The following is a 20,597-nucleotide window of genomic DNA, read 5'->3' as shown; positions in this document are numbered from 1 at the left end:
ACTTTAGGAGCTCCCCGGGTGACCACCAGGTTACCGCAGCAGAACGTTCACGGCTCACGTCTAATTACAGAAGGCCGCCATTGAAAATCAATTCATTTACTGCAAGCAAAGGTCTCGATTCCCACAGCCTTAACGGGGGAAAAAAAAGTTGTTTTTTTTGTGGTTTTGCATTTATTAAGCGGATCGTCAGTAGAATAAGAACCTTGTTAGTTGTCATCATGGAGGAGGTTTTTTTATTACCTTTGGGAGGAAGGAGTTGCGGTATGCTGGAAACTAATGGTAGATTTGCTTGTGTATTAATCAGTATCGGGGGAGGCGAGGAGATCACCTCCTCAGTGTTGTTTAACCAGAGACAGATGGATAAGAGCAACTTGGGGAAATCTCATCCTCACCGTGCTTAGATCTTTACGTCAGACTAGGGTGTCCCTATGGTTCTGTATTAGGGAGGAAGGTGTATACCAGCTTGTGTTCTTCGCCATTGGTGATGCTTAGGCCGTGCTCACCACATCGGAGATTCTTTTAGGAGGCAAAATCCTGGATCTATTAAGGCTGCACGCAGCCAACCCATGGACCCCACAGTCAGGGACCATTGGTATCCATCCAGCGTATCCGAATTCTCCGCCGCTGAATCCCACCAGCCTCATACTGGCAGTCTATGGGAGGCTCATGTGCCTCCTCTCTCCGCTCAGAAGAATTCCACTGTAGAATTCCACCAGTTTTATTCCATGTGTACTGGCCCTGACAACAGAAATACAGGATGTAGATGTGAACACAACCTTACTGCGCCTTCATTGACATTGTTTGTTCTGTATGGCCCTTAGTAGTGGCTTGTTAAAGGGGTAGTGCGGCGCTAAGAAATTATTCACAGAATAACACACGTTACAAAGTTATACAACTTTGTAATGTATGTTATGTCTGTGAATGGCCCCCTTCCCGTGTCCCCCCACCCCCACCCATGTACCCGGAAATGTGTGGTGCATTATACATACCTGATCCGTGTCGCGCTTGTCCACAATCTTTTGCCAAGACGTCATCTTCGGACGGACGGCCAAACCGCTCTGACCGTCCCTAGTGCTGGCCTCCTTCTGCAGCGTCATCAGATGCTCAGCCACGATTGGCTGAGCATAACTGTGCTCAGCCAATCGTGGCTGAGCACAGTTATGACGCAGCAGAGGGGGCCGGCATCAGGGACGGCGGCAGCGATTCAGCCGGCCTCCCGAAGATGACGTTTTGGCACAAGATGGCGGACGGGCGCGACACGGATCAGGTATGTATAATGCACCACACACTTCCGGGTACACGTGCGGGGGTGGGGGAACACTGGGAAGGGGGCCATTCACAGACATAACATACATTACAAAGTTATACAACTTTGTAATGTGTGTTATTCTGTGAATAATTTCTTAGCGCCGCACTACCCCTTTAATGGGAAGTCCTGTAAAATTGAAAATAAATAAATAAAATAAAATAAGAACGGGCAGGCGGGAAGGTGTGGGAAAATAATAAAAACGTACCTGTCCCCGTGCCTCCGTAGTGCCGCTCCTTGGTCCTGTTAGATACATTATGTCTAATATATCCAATATCCATAGGGCTCCATTCATCTATGAAATAGCCTCTTGCTTTTGATGGATTTGTATCAGTCGGCATTATTTATTTTACTGCATAGGAAAGAGAGAAAAGCACACACACAGATTTTTGTGTCTTCAGCACAAAGCAGCAGCTCAGAACTGGGGGAAGGAGACTGAATAGATAATAACAAGTATGGAAGGAATTGTTAGTCTCACCATGGGCAGCAACATATGAAAAGTTATGTTTGTGTGGAATACCCCTTTAACAAAGGCATTATCCATGTTTCACATATCTTGCAGGGCTGGTAATATATTACACACACAGCCCCTTTAAGTTTCCCGTGACTGACTATAGAGTTGAGCGGGACGTTGATGGCGAGTGTTGTCAGCGTTATTAAATTGTTATTGTTCATGTGCAGAGCAGTTCAAAGATTTTGCCATCTGATGCTGAATCCTGCTATGCCAGCAAAGACTCCTTCCAGGCTATTACATATCATCGGCCTGTGTGAGATGAAAGGCCTGGAAACACTTAGAAGTGGCTGCTTTGTCATTTAACCCCCATCCCCGAACCAGCAGGACGCTCTGGTGGAGGAGTGCTCAGGAATCCGAGGAAGGGGACATCAGCTGTGAATTGAATTGTGATGAGACTAGCGGGAAGAATGCTGATAACTTCGTATCTGCTACTTCAGGGGGCAGCGGGAAACCTGGCTATATAGATTTGGTTTAATGCGCGTCACTTCAAGGAGCGCCGGCTCGCAGCAGCCATTTATGTGAAGGCGTATTTAAAGGGATAGTTCACAAAAAAAATTCTTTCAAATCAACTGGTGCCAGAGATTTGTAATTTACTTCTATTAAAAAATCTCAAGTCTTCCAGTACTTATCAGCTGCTGTATGTCCTGCAGGAAGTGATGCATTTTTCTCCAGTCTGGAGAGCAGGACCATTTTTCTAAGGGGATTTGCTGCTGCTCTGGACAGTTCCTGACATGGACAGAGGTGGCAGCAGAGAGCACTGTGTCAGACTGGAAAGAATACACCACTTCCTGCAGGACATACAGCAGCTGGTAAGTACTAGACGACTTGGGATTTTTTTTTATTAGAAATAAATTACAAATCTCTGGCTTTTTCTAGCAGCAGTTGATTTGAAAGAATTTTATCTTTCGCTGGAGTACCCCTTTAAGGTTGGTGGCAAGTCAAGAACTTGCCGGGGACCATCCCAATGTTGTTCGGGCAGCATGAAACTCATTCTAGGCAAGTTAGCTGTTAACTAATATGGATCCTATGTCAATGCAAGGATGCAGCCTTAGAGCATGTAGAGGTAGTAGCCAGGATCCACTACTACCCAAGAAGACATATGTTTTATAAATGTTACTTATTACAAACTTGCATTGTTATCGCCCTGTCCACGAGGATCTAACTGCCGGAACCCCGAGTGATCACGAGAATAAAGATCCCTTGCCCTGGGTTGAATAGAGCTTCAGCATGCACGCCCTCTTCTCCATTCACTTTCTGTGGCACTTCTGACAATAGCCAATAGAGTCCCCACAGCTGCAGTTTGTTACAGTGTATCGGTACAGTACATATGATATGGTAGTAGCTGTATTTTTTTCCTTACCCTGACCCCAGATTGAGAATAGTCAATAAGATTTACTAAATAATGGAAGTTACCGAAAGTACAAAGAGACCGATCTGTCCCCATAACGCCGCGTGACGCACAGATTTTAGTGATTTTGGCTCCATTGGGTAAAGTCCATTCTATAGCAGAGGTGTCAATCTCAGGCCCTCCAGCTGTTGCCAAATTAAAGTTCCCATCATGCCTTGAAAGCCAAAACTTTAGCTATCTGGGCATGATGGGAATTGTAGTTTTGTAACAGCTGGAGGACCTGAGATTGACCCCAGTGTTTTATATTAAGGAAAATAAAGGGACTTGTCCAAGGTCCTGATATAGGCCGGGACGTTCTGACCTCAGATACAGGAGAGTCAATGCATCCTTAGAGGTCGGGTTTGTACTGCCATGACCAGCCGCCAGGGGGATACGTCACATATATATATATATATATATATATATATATATATATATATATATATATATAGATATATGTTGCAGGCTAAGACCATGTTCACACATGGCAGAACAGTGGCCCTTGTGTCACAGAATGGCCGCTGTCTGTAATGTTCACCCAGCCCGCACTCCAGTTAGCCATAGAGCACAATGTAAAGTACGTCCGGAAGCAAGGAGACATACTCTACATTGTTTGTACAGTCTATTTTGTGCGACCGTTGTTCACTGAGTAGCGGCTGCACAGGATAGACCTGTCAGTTTTTGGTGTGGGCGCATGGAATATACAGTGTGTATAAACTCCGGCCGTGGTTCCATAGGCTGTAATGAAATTGGCCCCTGTCGTTGTTTAATGATAACATACGTTGAATGAACATGGTTTAAGGCTGCAATAAATATATGTATGTATATATACAGGGTGGTCCAAAAGTAGGTGGGCAGAAAGTAGGTAAATTTGTGAAACTGGCTCAGTCGCCCCTAGCAACCAATCAGATTCCACCTTTCATTCCTCACAGACCCTTTGGAAAATGAAAGGTGGAATCTGATTGGTTGCTAGGGGCAACTGAGCCAGTCTCACTTTACACCATGTTTGATAAATCCCCCCCTTCATTACCCTGTTACACATACTGTCCACCGACTTTTGGACCACCCTGTATATATATTCCCCCTTACAGCCTAAGGCCATGTTCAGGCATTGTATAACACCGCCGTTCTGTGACCAGGCCACGTCACAGAACGGCCGGTGTTACTGTAGATGATCTTAATTTCTGCTGAGTTCGCATGCGCGTCCGCATCCAAATTTACCACTGCACACAATGGAGCGTGCGGCCGGAGCCGCACGGTCCATTGTGTGAACTGACGGGTTCTCTGCAGCCGCTATTCAATGAATAGCGGCCGCAGAAAACTGTCATGTCAGTTTCTCCTGCGGCCCGATGGAATCCTGTCCGGAGCGCATACAATTAGTATACGCTTTGGCCGGGATTCCATTCATTGACAGACAGCGTATGGTTTGTATAAATTACAGCCATTGTTGCAAATTGCAACAACGGCCGTGATTTATACAAAACATACGTGTGAACATGGCAGGCTGCGTTTCCATGGGGTTTTTTTGGGTGCAGTTCCTAAGTTCTGTTCGCTTTCACATGTTTTTGGGATTTGTGTGTGTGCGGATTGGTAAGAAATAACTGAGAGGTCACAGAGACCTTGTTGCCCGTTCCTGTTCCTTTATAATAATCTCAAAGCCCGATCCTGGCAGCGGACAGTGGCGCTCTGTGCCAGGACGGCAGCAGAAAAACCTGTCTTGTGGGGATGACGTGGGCACTGAAGGCCCGCGCCTGTGTGGTAACCTTGTAGAATAATAAACGGCTGTTCAGCGCCCGTATCCCCCCCCCTCCTCCATGTTTTTCCACACTACACTCTGTTAGACAAACGCTCTTGGATGGAGAACATCCCCCCTGACCCCCCTCACAAAACAGGATCACATGAGCTGCCTACAAGACGTGACTATAATATCACCGGCGGATACACGCTCGGGTCATCTAAGGTGTAAAGTGATTGGTTTCCTTTGTATGTTTAAGTCTCTGCTATACTGATGAAGCAGAGCCGAGCGTATGTTTCATGTAACCGCAGTGGGCTGTGGGTGAATGTACGCCGTTCATTCTGTGGTCGCTGAACAAACAAGGACAGCTCTGCTATGTCTGTATACTCAGAGGCTTTAAAATAGAAACCGGAAAACAGTAACGGCGTTAAAATGTCTGGCCGTGTATTTAGTCACCCAGCTTTCCCAGACTCCTGATCCCCTAGTTATACAAGATTAGTGCAGGCATCGCTGCATGGTATAGGGTCATATACCTTCTAGGTGTCTTGGAGATCTGGGTGACAGAAGATGACATTTTGTACTATATGGGGGGGGGGGGGCACTTAAAGGGAATGTGTGGAGGAGGCTGCTATAAAGTGATCTGTACAGCATTGCAGCGTCATGTGACACCATTCGATAGAGTAGACAGTAGTTACTCCCTGTGGAATGAGCTCTTCACAAGTCACAAAGCGCGCTCAGTAATGTTTTACATTCATCTCAAGGGGACAGAGTCTGTCTATTGACGTCTATGTCCATGAGGCATGCTGTAAAGCATGTCACTAAATGCTGTTAAGAACAGTCCAGGCAAGATAGCAGCCCCCACAACAATGTACAAAAAAGTGAAACAGATTGGTATCATTGTTACCATTCAGTAGCCATCTGCAATTCATGTCCGGTTACATGATCCAAATATCTCCTGGTGATATCTGTTTAATAACTAAACTTTTTTAATCTAAAAGAGTTGTGTCAAAAAAGGCGGGGCCTAGAGTCTGCTACACCTCTCAGTTCTTTCTCCCCGCCCTTCTTCTTCTTTGCTAGTGGGCGGTCCTTCTCATTAGCTGACATCTGTTTATAAGTGTGTATATTGAGAGAGCTGTCGATCACTGAGTAGCACCGCCCACTTGACTACTAAGCCTTGAATAAGCAGAGATGTATAAGTAGGTAAGTCATACTGACTCACTGTGGTATCATTGTGACTGGTTCCCTATAACTCATTGTGTGCAGCATTTATCCCGATTTTATTATTTTTGTAGGATGTGCAGATTCTGCAGCTGGCTCCTTACTCACTTTGTTTATTTGCAAAGTAAATACCAAGTTATTGGCACCCTGCCGCCCCGACGCCCTGTGAACTGCAGGCGCGGTCATGTGACCAGCCATGATTGCCAGCCTTCTCTGTAGTCTGCGGGGGTAAAGCTGCCCATATACACAACGATAATCCGGGTGTACGGTATTATACAGTACTATGCACTGAATTATACATCCACCTGTTACACATTATCTAACCCATTGTGCTCACACCTGGAAGCAGGTGCAGATCTGTTGCTCAGTACCTGCACAGGGCACAGGGTCGGCTGGGTTTACTAATGGGCATGTGCCTTTTAGTGAATCTGGCTGGGAAAAGGGGGTGGAGCTTTATTTAAGACCGACGTACTCGTACGCCGGTCTTCATTGATGTCCCTTCGAAGGGTTGTTCACCAAAAAAAAAAAATCTTCCAAATATACTGGGGGCTGGAAAGTGCCAGAGATTTGTAATTTCCTTCTAATAAAAAAAAATGTCCAGTACTTATCAGCTGCTGTATGTCCTGCAGGAAGTGGTGTATACTCTCCAGTCTGACACAGTGCTCTCTGCTGCCACCTCTGTCCATGTCAGGAACTGTCCAGAGCAGCAGCAAATCCTTATAGAAAACCTCTCCTGTGACATTTACATTATATTATAATATATTATTTTTCTCTCTTCACCTTGTATATTATCTTTACTGACAAACCAGTAGACTTTACACCAATTTGCTCAGGAGGTGCTACACCTAATCTAATTCTACCATGCTGAATGTATGTTACCACAATTTTATATCTATATAATATACCGAATGTTATTACTGTTGTTTCTATATTCTTTGTTAACCCATACGTTAGCTTGTTGTACAAACATGTTAACTTTACTGTTGGCACTAAAGTCAGTGCTTATAGACTTTCTCATTTGTAATATGGTCTTCAAAAACCTAATAAAAACATTGAACCAGAAATCCTCTCCTGCTCTGGACAGTTCCTGACATGGACAGAGGTGACAACAGAGAGCACTGTGTCAGACTGGAGAGAATACACCACTTCCTGCAGGACATACAGCAGCTGTTAAGTACTGGAAGGCTTGAGATTTTTTTAATTGAAGTAAATTACAAATCTATGGCACTTTCTGGTACCAGTTGTTGAAAGAAAAATATTTTTGGTGAACTACCCCTTTAACTTTGTTGTGATTGGGTAGGCAAGTAAGGAAGGAAGAAACTATGTGTGTACTACTGGAGAACAGCTCAGCCGTGGGCTTCCTATGGGAGAGCTTTTAGTTCTTTTAGGGTGAGTTCTGAGCTTTGCTATAGGACTCTATAACTACTGTGTTTGCCCCTTGGTCTGAAGTTTGTAATGGCAGCATTACTTATTCTTATGACTTATTTAAAGGGGTTATCCAGTGTTAGAAAAACATGTCCACTTTTTTTCAGAGACAGCATCACTCTTATCTCCAGGTCAGGTGTAGTTTGCAATTAAGCTCCATTCACTTCAATAGAAACGAATTGCAAAACCTGCCCCCAAACAGGAGACAAGAGCAGTGCTGTATCTGGAAGAAAGCGGCCATGTTTTTGTAGTGCTGGATAACCCCTTTAATAGCTGTTTATCCAGTACTGAGCATGTTAGACACGTTATATGGTGTCATCCCCGTCCCATTATTCCTATGTACATATGTTTGCGTGCCGGTTTTCCGCCTGGCGGTCTGGAATTCATCATCATAATAATAAGCATTTCCCAGTGTCAGGTGGTTAGATGGATCTGTAGATTGCGGGTGATTACCGCTGACTATTTACAGACCGCGGTCACACTGTGAGGCTCTATAGGAGGGCGGCGACGGCGGAGGTTTTTATAGTGTGAGATGTACAGTGAGTAGTCTCTATATAATAATACAAACATTCATAATAATAATTATAGGTATGAAACGTATCATGCAATATTTACTGATGGAGCGCCGCTCCTGACACAATAGAAGATAATGAAACAATGGCTTCCTGCGGGGAGCGCGCACTGAGCGCTGTGTTTTCTCTGACATGGGTAATTGGCAATTAGGCTTTGTATGGCGGCTCATACACACAGCCTCCTCCTGCTAATACCTGCTCTCTATAGGGTCGTGTACACATACAGAAGGGGTCTCTACTTATGTCTGATCACTAATAATTTCACATTGAAGCTCTATGGTTAAGATGACATTTTATTCTTTATAGTATTTAAAGGGGAATGCCTTTTTTTACAAATTGTTTTGATTTCTGCTCCAGTTTCCTCTGCAGCTGTCCTTAGAGCATAGACCCCTCCTGTCTGACGCCCATAGAGCATAGACCCCTCCTGTCTGCTGCCCATAGAGCATAGACCCCTCCTGTCTGACGCCCATAGAGCATAGACCCCTCCTGTCTGCTGCCCATAGAGCATAGACCCCTCCTGTCTGCTGCCCATAGAGCATAGACCCCTCCTGTCTGCTGCCCATAGAGCATAGACCCCTCCTGTCTGCTGCCCATAGAGCAGAGACCCCTCCTGTCTGCTGCCCATAGAGCATAGACCCCTCCTGTCTGCTGCCCATAGAGCATAGACCCCTCCTGTCTGCTGCCCATAGAGCATAGACCCCTCCTGTCTGCTGCCCATAGAGCATAGACCCCTCCTGTCTGATGCCTATAGAGCATAGACCCCTCCTGTCTGATGCCTATAGAGCATAGACCCCTCCTGTCTGATGCCTATAGAGCATAGACCCCTCCTGTCTGCTGCCCATAGAGCATAGACCCCTCCTGTCTGATGCCTATAGAGCATAGACCCCTCCTGTCTAATGCCTATAGAGCATAGACCCCTCCTGTCTGATGCCCATAGAGCATAAACCCCTCCTGTCTGACGCCCATAGAGCATAGACCCCTCCTCTCTGATGCCCATAGAGCATAGACCCCTCCTGTCTGATGCCCATAGAGCATAGACCTCTTCTCTCCTATGCCCATAGAGCTATAACCCTCCTGTCTGGTGCCCATAGAGCATAAACCTCTTCTCTCTGATGCCCATAGGACATGGCCCCCCCTGTCTGGTTCAAATGGAGCATAGACCTCCCCTCTCTAATGCCCCTAGAGCATAGATCTCCCCTCTCTAATGCCCCTAGAGCATAGATCTCCCCTCTCTAATGCCCCTAGAGCATAGACCTCCCCTCTCTGATGCCCCTAGAGTATAAACCCCTCCTTTCTGATACCCATAGAGCATAGAGCTCTTAGAGCATAGACCCCTCCTCTCTGATGCCCTTAGAACATAAACCCTCTCTTCTCTGATGTCCATGTGGACAGAGGTCATGGACAGAAGACCGCGGGACACACAGTGAGGTGGTCATGATGATGTCAGATGAATTCAACTGTACCTGTGTCCTGAGGATTCAGACACAATTGAAAGTGGCAGGGGGCATTATTAAGACCACCCTGACAACCAAAAGTATACCAAAGAATTGCCTTAGTATCCTCTAGCCCGAAGACACCCCACCGGTCAGAGCCCCCACTGATCAGGTTATGTGGTGGCGTAGCATTTTCTGAAATGGGGTCTTCCTCCTTAAACAAGGGCTGTCTTTATTGGTACCTGCGCTTTGTGGTTAAAGGAATGTCTCATCTTATGAACACCATTGAGTGGGTTTCTCCATTTAGGACCCCCATCTGGAAGCCTGTCCTTGTGAGTTTGAGCTCTTCATCTATTACTCTTGGTTCTGAGTTGGTCTATCCAGTCATCTCCTCCATCAGTAGAGAAGAAGAATGAAGGAAAGGGTTGGAAGAGGTATCCACCAAAGCCTCGGATACACACGCGAACCTGTCCTTACATGTTTGGCCATTCATCCATTATTCTAAATTTTGGCTAAAATCAACTACATGCCCGGACCTGGACTCTGCAATATGAGGGAGAGTCCTGGGGAACTGGACCACCACTACGGAACCTGCAGACATCTTGGACTTTCTCAGTGAGAGTTGTGAAGGGGATCAGGTTAGAGACAGTGCTCAATGATTCTGCCAGATTTGGTTTGTCCTTTTTTTTTTCTTCATTAGTAAACGTAAAAAAAAATCATTGCAGATTTGATTTTTCTCTTCTATCAGTTGTACAGTTCAGTCCTGGTGGAATTGCAGACGGAGAGTGGAATTGATTTGGTGGCAGGGCTGTGATTGTTTTCCGTTTCTGCTGAATACTGTATAGTAAATGAGTCTAGTAAATCCCATCACGGCGCTTCATGAATTCTTACACTCGATAACCAGACCTGTCTTTCCTTGGAAAGTCTTTACGCCTTTTTTTTCTTTTTGTCTGACTCCTAGATCGTAAAAATCAAAAACCCAAACAATCATTTGATGAAGAATAAATGTAATACTCCCATTCTGTGGAGAACATGTTTTATTATCCAATCTGTGGTGAATTATATGGGCAACCATTGAAATTTTTTTGCTTTTTTATTTGTATAGCGCCAACTGATTCTGCAGCACTTAACATAGTTAGTCAGTTTTGGTCCCTGTCCAAATCTGTATGTTTTTGGGTGTGGGAGGAAACCAGAGGAAACCCACACGAACACAGAGAGAACATACAAACTCTTTGCAGATGTTGTCCTTGGTGGGATTTGAAGGCAGGACCCCAGCACTGCAAGGCTACAGGACTAACCACTCAGACAAAAAGCCACTCTCGGTGACCCAAAGGAGCCTAGGGGGTTCTGAAAGGCGGTCCTGACTGGACAGCCCCTTTATTTACATGATATTTTTCTATAGTAAATTAAAAGTCTGGCCACATCTAAAAATCAACTGCAGGGTGGGGGGGATAGTGGGCGGGAAGATAATAAAGAATGTATACTTACCTATCCCTGTGCCCCCATAGCATCACATCACCATCTATCTGACAGCCCCCAGACTTTATTTTCTTCCAGCTCCTGGTATGTCACGACCCAGGGGAAAGTACCCGCTCAGCGAATCAGTGTCCCACCCAAGTCCTTGACTGGCTGAGCGGGCATTCCTGAACCCAGGTCGTGATTTTGCCGGAGTGGGAGCCAGTGGTGCCTGGCGGGAGCTTGGGAGTAGAGATGATTGAACATCGGTAAATGTTAGGTTTAATCGAACTCGAACCTTCTTAAACCTTTAGAACCTCCCGATGCCTTCCTGTTCCGTGGGGAAGGTGGAGACTGCCCGAGTATTGCCTGGAAAACAGGGATACAACCTAGATAATAGATAGGATAAAGAAAAAAAGCGAAAGGCGGGAGGCGGCGCCTCGTGTGATACCGTAGGTACCAATGGGTAATGAAAAGATAGAAAGAGGCTCACCTTAAAGCCCCTTGGGCTTGTTGCATATCACCCCTTTATGGGGTACTGTATCCTGTTTCAACTTGGCGTCTGTGTTTCAGGGCTGCAGCTAGCTGGGAGAGACAGACCGGGATGCTCCCAAAGGGGCCCGTAGAAGTGCAGGCAAATAGCGGGAAAAAAAAAGTGCGTCAAACTCCTAGATGCCAGCGCTGCCTCAGAGGAATCACAGGGACGATGATGGTAATATTTAAAAGGTTTATTTAGAATACGCACAGAGTATTACGTGTTTCAAAAGCATAAGCTTTCTTCCTCAGATAGTTGTGCATACAGAGTGTAGGACAGTGGGAGTTTAAAAGGACTGAGAGGATTGAAAAAAAGGGCGCCAATCCCGCCCATTACTGTTGCTAGGCAATAATATAAACAAACCAGGAGGTACACAAACACTAATCAATACAGTTGTATACATAGAGTTGATGTAATGATAAGGCAAAAGGTATATATTACACTGCAGCTATTGGGAACTAGAGGCAGATCGCTACAGATAAATGTAATGAGATTGCAGGAAACCAAAACATGTTAGATCACTCTGGATACATTGTAACAGTGAGGACAATGTATCCAGAGTGATCTAACATGTTTTGGTTTCCTGCAATCTCATTACATTTATCTGTAGCGATCTGCCTCTAGTTCCCAATAGCTGCAGTGTAATATATACCTTTTGCCTTATCATTACATCAACTCTATGTATACAACAGTATTGATTAGTGTTTGTGTACCTCCTGGTTTGTTTATATTATTGCCTAGCAACAGTAATGGGCGGGATTGGCGCCCTTTTTTTCAATCCTCTCAGTCCTTTTAAACTCCCACTGTCCTACACTCTGTATGCACAACTATCTGAGGAAGAAAGCTTATGCTTTTGAAACGCGTAATACTCTGTGCGTATTCTAAATAAACCTTTTAAATATTACCATCATCGTCCCTGTGATTCCTCTGAGGCAGCGCTGACAACCTAGATAATAGGCTGTATCCCTGTTTTCCAGGCGGTACCCTGGCTGTCTCCACCTTCCCCACGGAACGGGAAGGCATCAGAAATGCTAAAGGTTCGAGTTCGATCGAACCTAACATTTCCCGATGTTCGATCATCTCTACTTGGGAGCAGTGCTGCGGGGACACGGGGATGGCAAATATTAGAGATGAGCGAACCTGGAGCATGCTCGAGTCAATCCGAACCTGATCGTTCGGTATTTGATTAGCGGTGGCTGCTGAAGTTGGATAAAGCCCTAAAGCCCTATATGTGGAAACATGGATATAGTCATTGGCTGTATCCATGTTTTCCAGACAACCTTAGGGCTTTATGCAAGTTCTGCAGCCACCACTAATCAAATGCCAATCGTTTGGGTTCGGATGGACTCGAACCCGAACCCAGTTCGCTCATCTCTAGTAAGTATACATTCCTAATTATGTTCCCTCACCCCCTGCCTCCAATGGATTTTTAGTTGTGGTCCAGAGTTCTCCTTTAACTCTATTGCCTTCTTGTCCTCTCTTACCTATATCCCCCACCAGTCCTTCTTTGCCTCCTACTTTATTCATTATTACCATTATACCCCCATGTCCTCTACGTTATATCTAATTACATTCATCCACTATACGTTTCCTTTTATTTCTACTAATTCTTTTGTCCTTGTTGCCCTTCCCTTTGTCCACCCTTCCATCTCCCTCACCTCTATTTATTCTGATGTCTTCCCAGTTCCCTTCTTTTTTGTCTTCCATGACATTATACTGCCTGTCTTGCCGAACGTTCTCCCCATTGTCTTTTCTTTCCTCCCGCATTCATCTCCGGGATTATCTCTTTCTACCATCCATCTGCTCCGTTATCTCTGTTCTGTCCCCCACTACCATTATCCATCTTCATATCCTTTCCATAATTGCCTCCATTCATCCTCTCATCTTGTCCTTTTTACTTATGTCCACCCATCATATCTACCCACCTTCTGTCTTCTTATTCTTTATCACCTTTTTATTCTTTTTATCACTGTCCATCTAGTGCTGATGATTCGATCCGTTCTATTGTTTTCCGTATTGTCCACATACAGCCGTCTGTACTCTCCATCATGCCCTTATTCTGACACTTCTATCTACTATAGTGGTTTATTTTTTTCAAAGTCCACTACCACTATCTATACACTTTTTGAGCTTTCCACCCTTGCCTCTCTCCACCCAGCCATATACTCTACCTCCTTCCATCCAGTCTTATCCCACACCACTACTTTATTCCACCCAATTATATTCTACAATATTACCTCTTTTTACCCAACCATATTTTTTATCATTACTTTTCGAGTTGAGCGAATTTTGAGCATGCCGAGTATGTCCGAGCCTGAGCATGCGGCATTCAGCAGTGGCTGCTAAAGTTGCATTCAGCCTTAGGCTATGTTCATACTACGGAAATTTCATATTAATCACGGCCGTTGTTGCCGATTTGCAACAACGGCCAGGATAATTAGGAAAGTTACATTGTGCTGGCATCTATGCAATCACGGCCGGAGTGTATACATATAGTATACACTCTGGCCAGGATTGCTAGCGGCCACGCAAAGAACTGACATGTCAGTTTTCTGCTGCCGCTATTCACTGAATGGCGGCCGCAGAGAACCTGTCATTTCACACAATAGAGCATGCGGCTCCGGCCACGCGCTCCATTGTGTGCATTGGTGAATTCAAAGGCGGGCGCGTGGGTGCCCCCGCATCCGAATTCAGCAGAATGCCCGGGATGATCTTCAGTAACACAGAACGGCCGGTGTTATACTAAGTGTACACATGGCTCTAGGGAGTCCTAGAAAACATATTTTCCGGCCAGCCTTAGGGCTGCATCCAACTTCAGCAGCCACTGCTATTAAAATGCCACACGCTCGTGTTTGGACAAACTACAGCATGCTTGAAGTACGCTCAACTCGAATTACCTTGTTTCACCTAACTATATTCCACATCATTATATTTGTCCAACCAACCATACACAACATAATTATCTTTGTCCAAAAACATTTTCTCCGCCATTATCTCTATTCACCTGCTTACTCTACATCCATTCAATGGTATTCTCCAGTATTATCTTTCCACTCAACCACATTCTCCATGATCACTCCTGTCCAGTCATATTCTTTACCATTTCCTCTTACCAGTTCACCATTACTTATGTCCACACAACCATAATCTCCGCCATTACCTCTTTCCATCCAGCCAGCCATAGTCTCCATCATCATTTTGTCCATCCAACCATATTGAACCATGTTCCGCACCATTACCTTTGCCAACCCAAATATATTCTACATTATTACCGATTCAAAAAGATATTCTGCACCATGACTTATGACCTTGTAACCATATTCTCCAATTTTATCTCTTTACACTAGGGATGGTCCAAACCTGCCGAGGTTCGGGTTCGTATGAACCTGAACTCTCAGCAATGATTCCTGCTGCCTGCCCGCTCCGTGGAGAGGGTGGATATAGCGGTAGGACCGCCTGGAAAACTGGGATACAGCCATAGGCTGTATCTCAGTTTTCCAGGCGGTCCTCCTGCTGTATCCACCCGCTGCACAGAGCGGGCAGACAGCGGGAATCATTGCCGAGAGTTCAGGTTCATACGAACCCGAACCTCGGCAGGTTCAGACCATCCCTACTTTACACTCATCCATATTCTCCATCACTTCATCTTCACCACTGCTTTTCCACCTAGTCATAGTCTTCATCGTTGGTTAACCACCCATCTATAGTCCACATCACGTCCTTTGTCCACCCAACCATATTCTTGACCATGACCTCTTCTTACTCACCTTCTTCTTCGTCATCATCACCATAGAGTCTACAATATGATTACGTCTTCTTCATCGTAGGAAAATGTTTATGCTCTATAGTTTTCAATTTGGTCTCCGTTTTGATGCCTCGCAACTATTTCATAGAGGCGAGACCACCATTTCTAGAAAGCTGCTATGTAAAGCATTGGTTAGGCTCGCGTCACATATCAATATTTGGTTTTAGTAGAACCTCTTCTTTGTAGAATGACATGACTGAGCCGCTGCAGAGTCCACGTTTCCTTTCTGACCATGCTAAGGTGTTTTACCGCTGGGGATTTATTCCTACAGTAGCTACAGGCTGCAATGTGAACCATCTGTCACTGGCGTGTGACATCCATCCGTGATATGTGTCTTCCACGGATCACACGCTAGAATCCGGGAGGGAAAAAACGCTTGCAGCCGTGTTGTCTTGGCTTCGGTTTGTGAAGTTTATGTCATGAAGCAACAACCAGAAAACCAGAACTATTAAGTCCATGCAGACATTTGTACAGAAAGCCTCGGAGCGCTCCATCTAACGTTGTGCTAATACTAGAAACTCAAATATAAAAGGCGAAAAAAGAAATGTCACATCCAAGGGGCATGGAGAGGGGCACGGCCTAAATGCTACATCATGCACCTTTTTGTAAAGTACACCGACTTATAGTTGGTCTAAACATAGACTAAACAGTCCAGACTTAGACTAGACAGTGCATCAAATAGATGGTTAGAGTTGATTTATCATCTGTATTTGTCAACCATCTCAGTATTTGATTCAACCTCTTTGTATTTTACTAAAACATGCAACAATAGAAATGGCTCCTTCTTCACCCAACTCTACATTGTCTAAGGGCTCTATTACACGGGACAATTATGGTTTGGTGTTTATGCAGGCAAAATCCCCCAAAATCATTGTTAATCATTGTTAATCGTTATCATTATCATTCAATGTAATTCCACATTCGTTGGACATTCTTTTATTAGCTGGGATCAGATGGAGCAAAGGATTGTATTAACGACCATAACTAACGACCATGGTTCTGTGTAATATGGTGAACGATTTCAGGTCGCTGTCATTTGTGATCGTTAATCGTCAATTGTTAAAAATCGCTCTGTCTAAAAGGACCCTAAATGTCATTGATGGTTTCAATCAACATTCTTCTGAAACTTGGACATTGGCCTTACGTTTCCCCACACAGTTGGATTATACGTTAGACTTGATGGACTCTTATCAAATCACATTATTATGACCACCCGAGTAACCGTGGTGTGTAGCAGGTAGATGGGTTGGGAGTGATTTAGTAAGGTCCTGGTAGGTGTCATAGGTATCTGAAGCCATTTTGCCTTTAAAGGGTTAACCAGCACCGCAAAAACATGGCCACTTTCTTCCAGAGACAGCACCACTCTTGTCTCCAGTTTGGGTATGCGGTTCCATTGAAGTGAATGGAGCTTAATTGCAAACCACACCTTAACTGGAGACAAGAGCGGTGCTGTCTCTGGAAGAAAGTGGCCATATTTTTATAGTGTCAGATAACCCCTTGTATCCCACATAGGGGAGGATTCATAGAGTAAACACAACCATCGGGGTGGTCACACAAATGCTTAGGTCTGGTTAATAAGGGGAGTAGAGTTGTACTTGGAAGCTTTGGTCATGCTTTAGCTGTGTGACATGCCACATGGTCTTACTGGAAGATCCCAGGGAAGCCAATCACTATGTATAGATGTACGTGATTGGTTAAGATGGGCTCATACCTACATTGGTTGAGAGCACCTTCCCCATGGATAAGTGCCCCAGACGATGCCACAAAAGCAATGCCCAGACTATAACGCTGCCACCACCAGCTTGTGTTCTTCCAGCTATGGTAGTATGGTATTTGTACTCATGTAACGTGCCAACATCCATCCATTCTATGGAGCAGCGATGCCACCTGGATAACTGAAGCCTTTTCTGCCCATAAAACTTTGATAGCAAAGATGCAGAGCTCATCCGTCTGCTTCGTAGCCCCATAAGCAGGAAGGTTCACCCAACTGTGTTAGACACTTGTCAAGATGTCTCCTGGTTCATTTTGGTGGCGAGCTGCTGCAAGGTAGCGTGTCCTCCGCTCTTGCACACCTTCATAGCCGACATTCACAGACTGTGCCTTTTCAGAAATACCTCCACCCTTGGCCCCCGAAAGCCCCAAATCATCTGTTTTTACAACTCTAATAAATCTCCCCTATTTTATCTATGTGGTTGAATTTTACGCCAGGTGGCCAACACAATGCCCAAGTAGCTGGAAAGCGCCAGATAACTGTAGGTCCTTGTTCTATGGACTGTGTACAGAACATGGCGACACCTGGATACTTTACTGCAGCTGCAAATCTGCTGCTGTGGCCAAGTTGTGGAAGTGCTTTGTTTTTACCAGTCCAACAAGCCAACTCGACCCGGCACTACTGAATCCCTGTATACTCCGCTACTCAGGCAAGACACAATGTTACACACGTCCGAGTGGTGCTTTGTTATATAGTAGCAAAGCCCAATATACATCCAAAACAAATAAAGAAACAGGCACTCACCTATCAACGTGTGATCTTCTTCTTTATTTCCAAAAAAACGATACAATAAAAAACTGCAGGGAGAGGGAGCAATGCAAACAGGTCTTAACATGAGACCTGTTTGCCATGCTCCCTCTCCCTCTGGTTTTTTATTGTATATTTTTTTGGAAATAAAGAAGAAGATCACACGTTAATAGGTGAGTGCCTGTTTCTTTATCTGTTTTGGATGTTTTGTTTTTCTGTGTGTGAATGTTATTTACCATAATACAAGAGGAAATATATTCAAGATATAAGTATGGTGGATACGCACCATAGTTCATGCTGTGACTCGTCTCGAAATAGAAAACCAGAGGTTGTCTCCGCTACGCGAAGAATTTGGAAGAGTTCTAAGATTTAGAGAGTCCTAATAAAACATTTGTAACTTCTTCACGTCTTCCCCGTTTTCTGCTTGCCGTCAGTGAATGTAAAGATGATTTATTTACCTTTGGAGACCGGGAGCCCCCTCCGAACATGCGCTGCTCACACAGCTGCCGGGCTTCTTACCGGAGATATCTAGGACACGCTAGAAGGCCGCGAGCCACACATTCAGCTTTTCACATGCAGTTTCGCAATCAAAAACCAAGAGTGAATTTAAAACGAGAGGTCTCCATCTTTTCTTTATACAAGCCTTGACGTCAAAAACTGCATAAAAAAAAAACCTGAACGTGGGAACACATCCCAAAACGTCATACACCTGTGGTCAGCCAGTTCCAATAAACTCCTAGGAGGATATTTATTAAAGGGATTGTTCACCATGTCTTTCAAATCAACTGGTGCCAGAGATCTGAAATTTACTTCTATTTAAAAATCTCAAGTCTTCCAGTACTTAATAGCTGCTGTATGTCCTGCAGGAAGTTGTGTATTCTTTCCAGTTTGCTGTGCTGTATAGGTTTTCTATAGGGATTTGCTAGTGCACTGGACAGTTCCTGACAGGAACAGAGGTGGCAGTAGAGAGCACTGTGTCAGACTGGAAAGACTACACCACTTCCTGCAGGACAAACAGCAGCTGATAAGTACTGGAAGATTTGAGATTTTTTTTTTAATAGAAGTAAATTACAAATCCCTGGCCATCGCTGGGACCAATTGATTTGAAAGATTTTTTTTGTGAACTACCCCTTTAAGATCAGTGCAATCATATGCCGATCCTAAATTAGGCCCTATTACTTCACCAGATTCTCTAGGAGGCACACGTCTTTTAGTGAACCCGGTGGGACCTGAGCTTGGTGCAGAAATTACGCAAAAATGTATACCTGCTCTGGAGAACGTCTAAATTTTTACCTGGTTTATGGCTGTTTCCAGGCATAAACCTTGATAAATTTTGCACAGGAGGAGGCCACTCTCCCTACCCTGCCACGTCGTCACTGCCTGCCCACAAGGCAAATCTGCCCCTTTTCTATAGCGGATGCCAAAAGCGCATTTTGATAAATCCCCCCACAGTGCATACTGAATTCCTATTGAGTTTAGTATATAATCAGTTTGCAGTAAGCTCCTAAGCTCCCCCTAGTGGTGGCAGCAGGCAGTCAGGATTTTATCATGGCCTCTATGGCTGGCACAGAGGATTCACAGCTCTGGATCAGATGAACCATTACGCCTTTTACTCAACATCCCATGTATTTGTTATATCGATGTTATATTTAGCACTTTATACTGATGTTTTTTTTCTTTCTATCTCCCAGTTTTTCCCATATGGAGACGCATCAAAGTTTGCCCAGCACGCTTTCAGAACCTTTGATAAAAACGGAGATGGGACCATCGACTTCAGAGAGTTCATCTGCGCACTGTCCATCACTTCAAGGGGAAGCTTTGAACAGAAACTAAATTGGGCTTTCAATATGTATGACCTGGACGGAGATGGTAAAATCACTCGAGTGGAGATGCTGGAGATCATAGAGGTTAGTGATGCTACGTCCGCAGTGCTGTGCTACACGTCACCGCCCAACGCCGCACATCACGGCCAGCCTAGATGAAAGCTTCTATGGAGGGCGATAATTAACACGGCACAAAGGAAGATGAATGTGGTGTCAAAGGGGCATTGTCCTCTGCTACATGGTGGGTTGTGATAACGCCGCCCGGATAGAGAGGGTTAGGTTTTTACTGCTTTTCTTTTATGTGACAATGAGGCAGTCAGCTTCCCCCTGGCACCATGGTCCTGGTGTGTCTGTAACCTCTGCTTCATCTATAGCAGTTTACATAGGACTGCTTGTTATTCCCAAACACAGTGGGATAACTATAGTGATCATAGTGGTGACAAGTGGGACTGGGACCCCCCTGTTCCACATCGTAAAGATGCTCTGGTCCTTTTACAGAACATATCCTTAAAGGGGAACACTAGCGATTTTTTTCTTTTTTATCAACCTCTGTCAGAAAGTGATGCAGATTTGTAATTTACTTCTATTAAAAAATCTCAAGTCTTCCAGTACTTACCAGCTGCTGTATGTTGTGCATGAAGTGGTGTATTCCTTCCAGTCTGACACAGCGCTCTCTGCTGCCACCTCTGTCCATGTCAGGAACTGTCCAGAGCAGGAGAGATTTCTGGCAGTAGAGAGCGCAACGTTTTCATTGTACTAGTTTAAAGGGGTGCTCTGGCAAAAAATCTTTTTCTTTTAAATCTAGTGGTTTCAGAAAGTTATACAGATTTGTAATTTAAATCTATTTAAAAATCTCCAGTCTTCCAGTACT

At 44.7% G+C, this 20,597-nt stretch overlaps 1 protein-coding gene across 2 annotated transcripts in view; it reads left to right on the top strand.

Moving 5' to 3' along the window:
- VSNL1 (visinin like 1) overlaps positions 1–20,597 on the top strand; it is a 166,727-nt gene that overhangs the window by 133,836 nt on the left and 12,294 nt on the right. For both annotated transcript variants that reach the window (XM_069973146.1, XM_069973147.1), the window contains exon 3: positions 19,595–19,810. In XM_069973146.1, the coding sequence (XP_069829247.1) occupies positions 19,595–19,810 (216 nt within the window). The remainder of the gene's footprint in view (positions 1–19,594; positions 19,811–20,597) is intronic.

The sequence above is a fragment of the Dendropsophus ebraccatus genome, chromosome 6 (genome assembly GCF_027789765.1).
Source record: "Dendropsophus ebraccatus isolate aDenEbr1 chromosome 6, aDenEbr1.pat, whole genome shotgun sequence".
Taxonomy (NCBI): Eukaryota; Metazoa; Chordata; class Amphibia; order Anura; family Hylidae; genus Dendropsophus; species Dendropsophus ebraccatus.
Note: the sequence above shows the minus strand (reverse complement) of the source record. Positions and strands in the feature narration are given on the sequence as shown.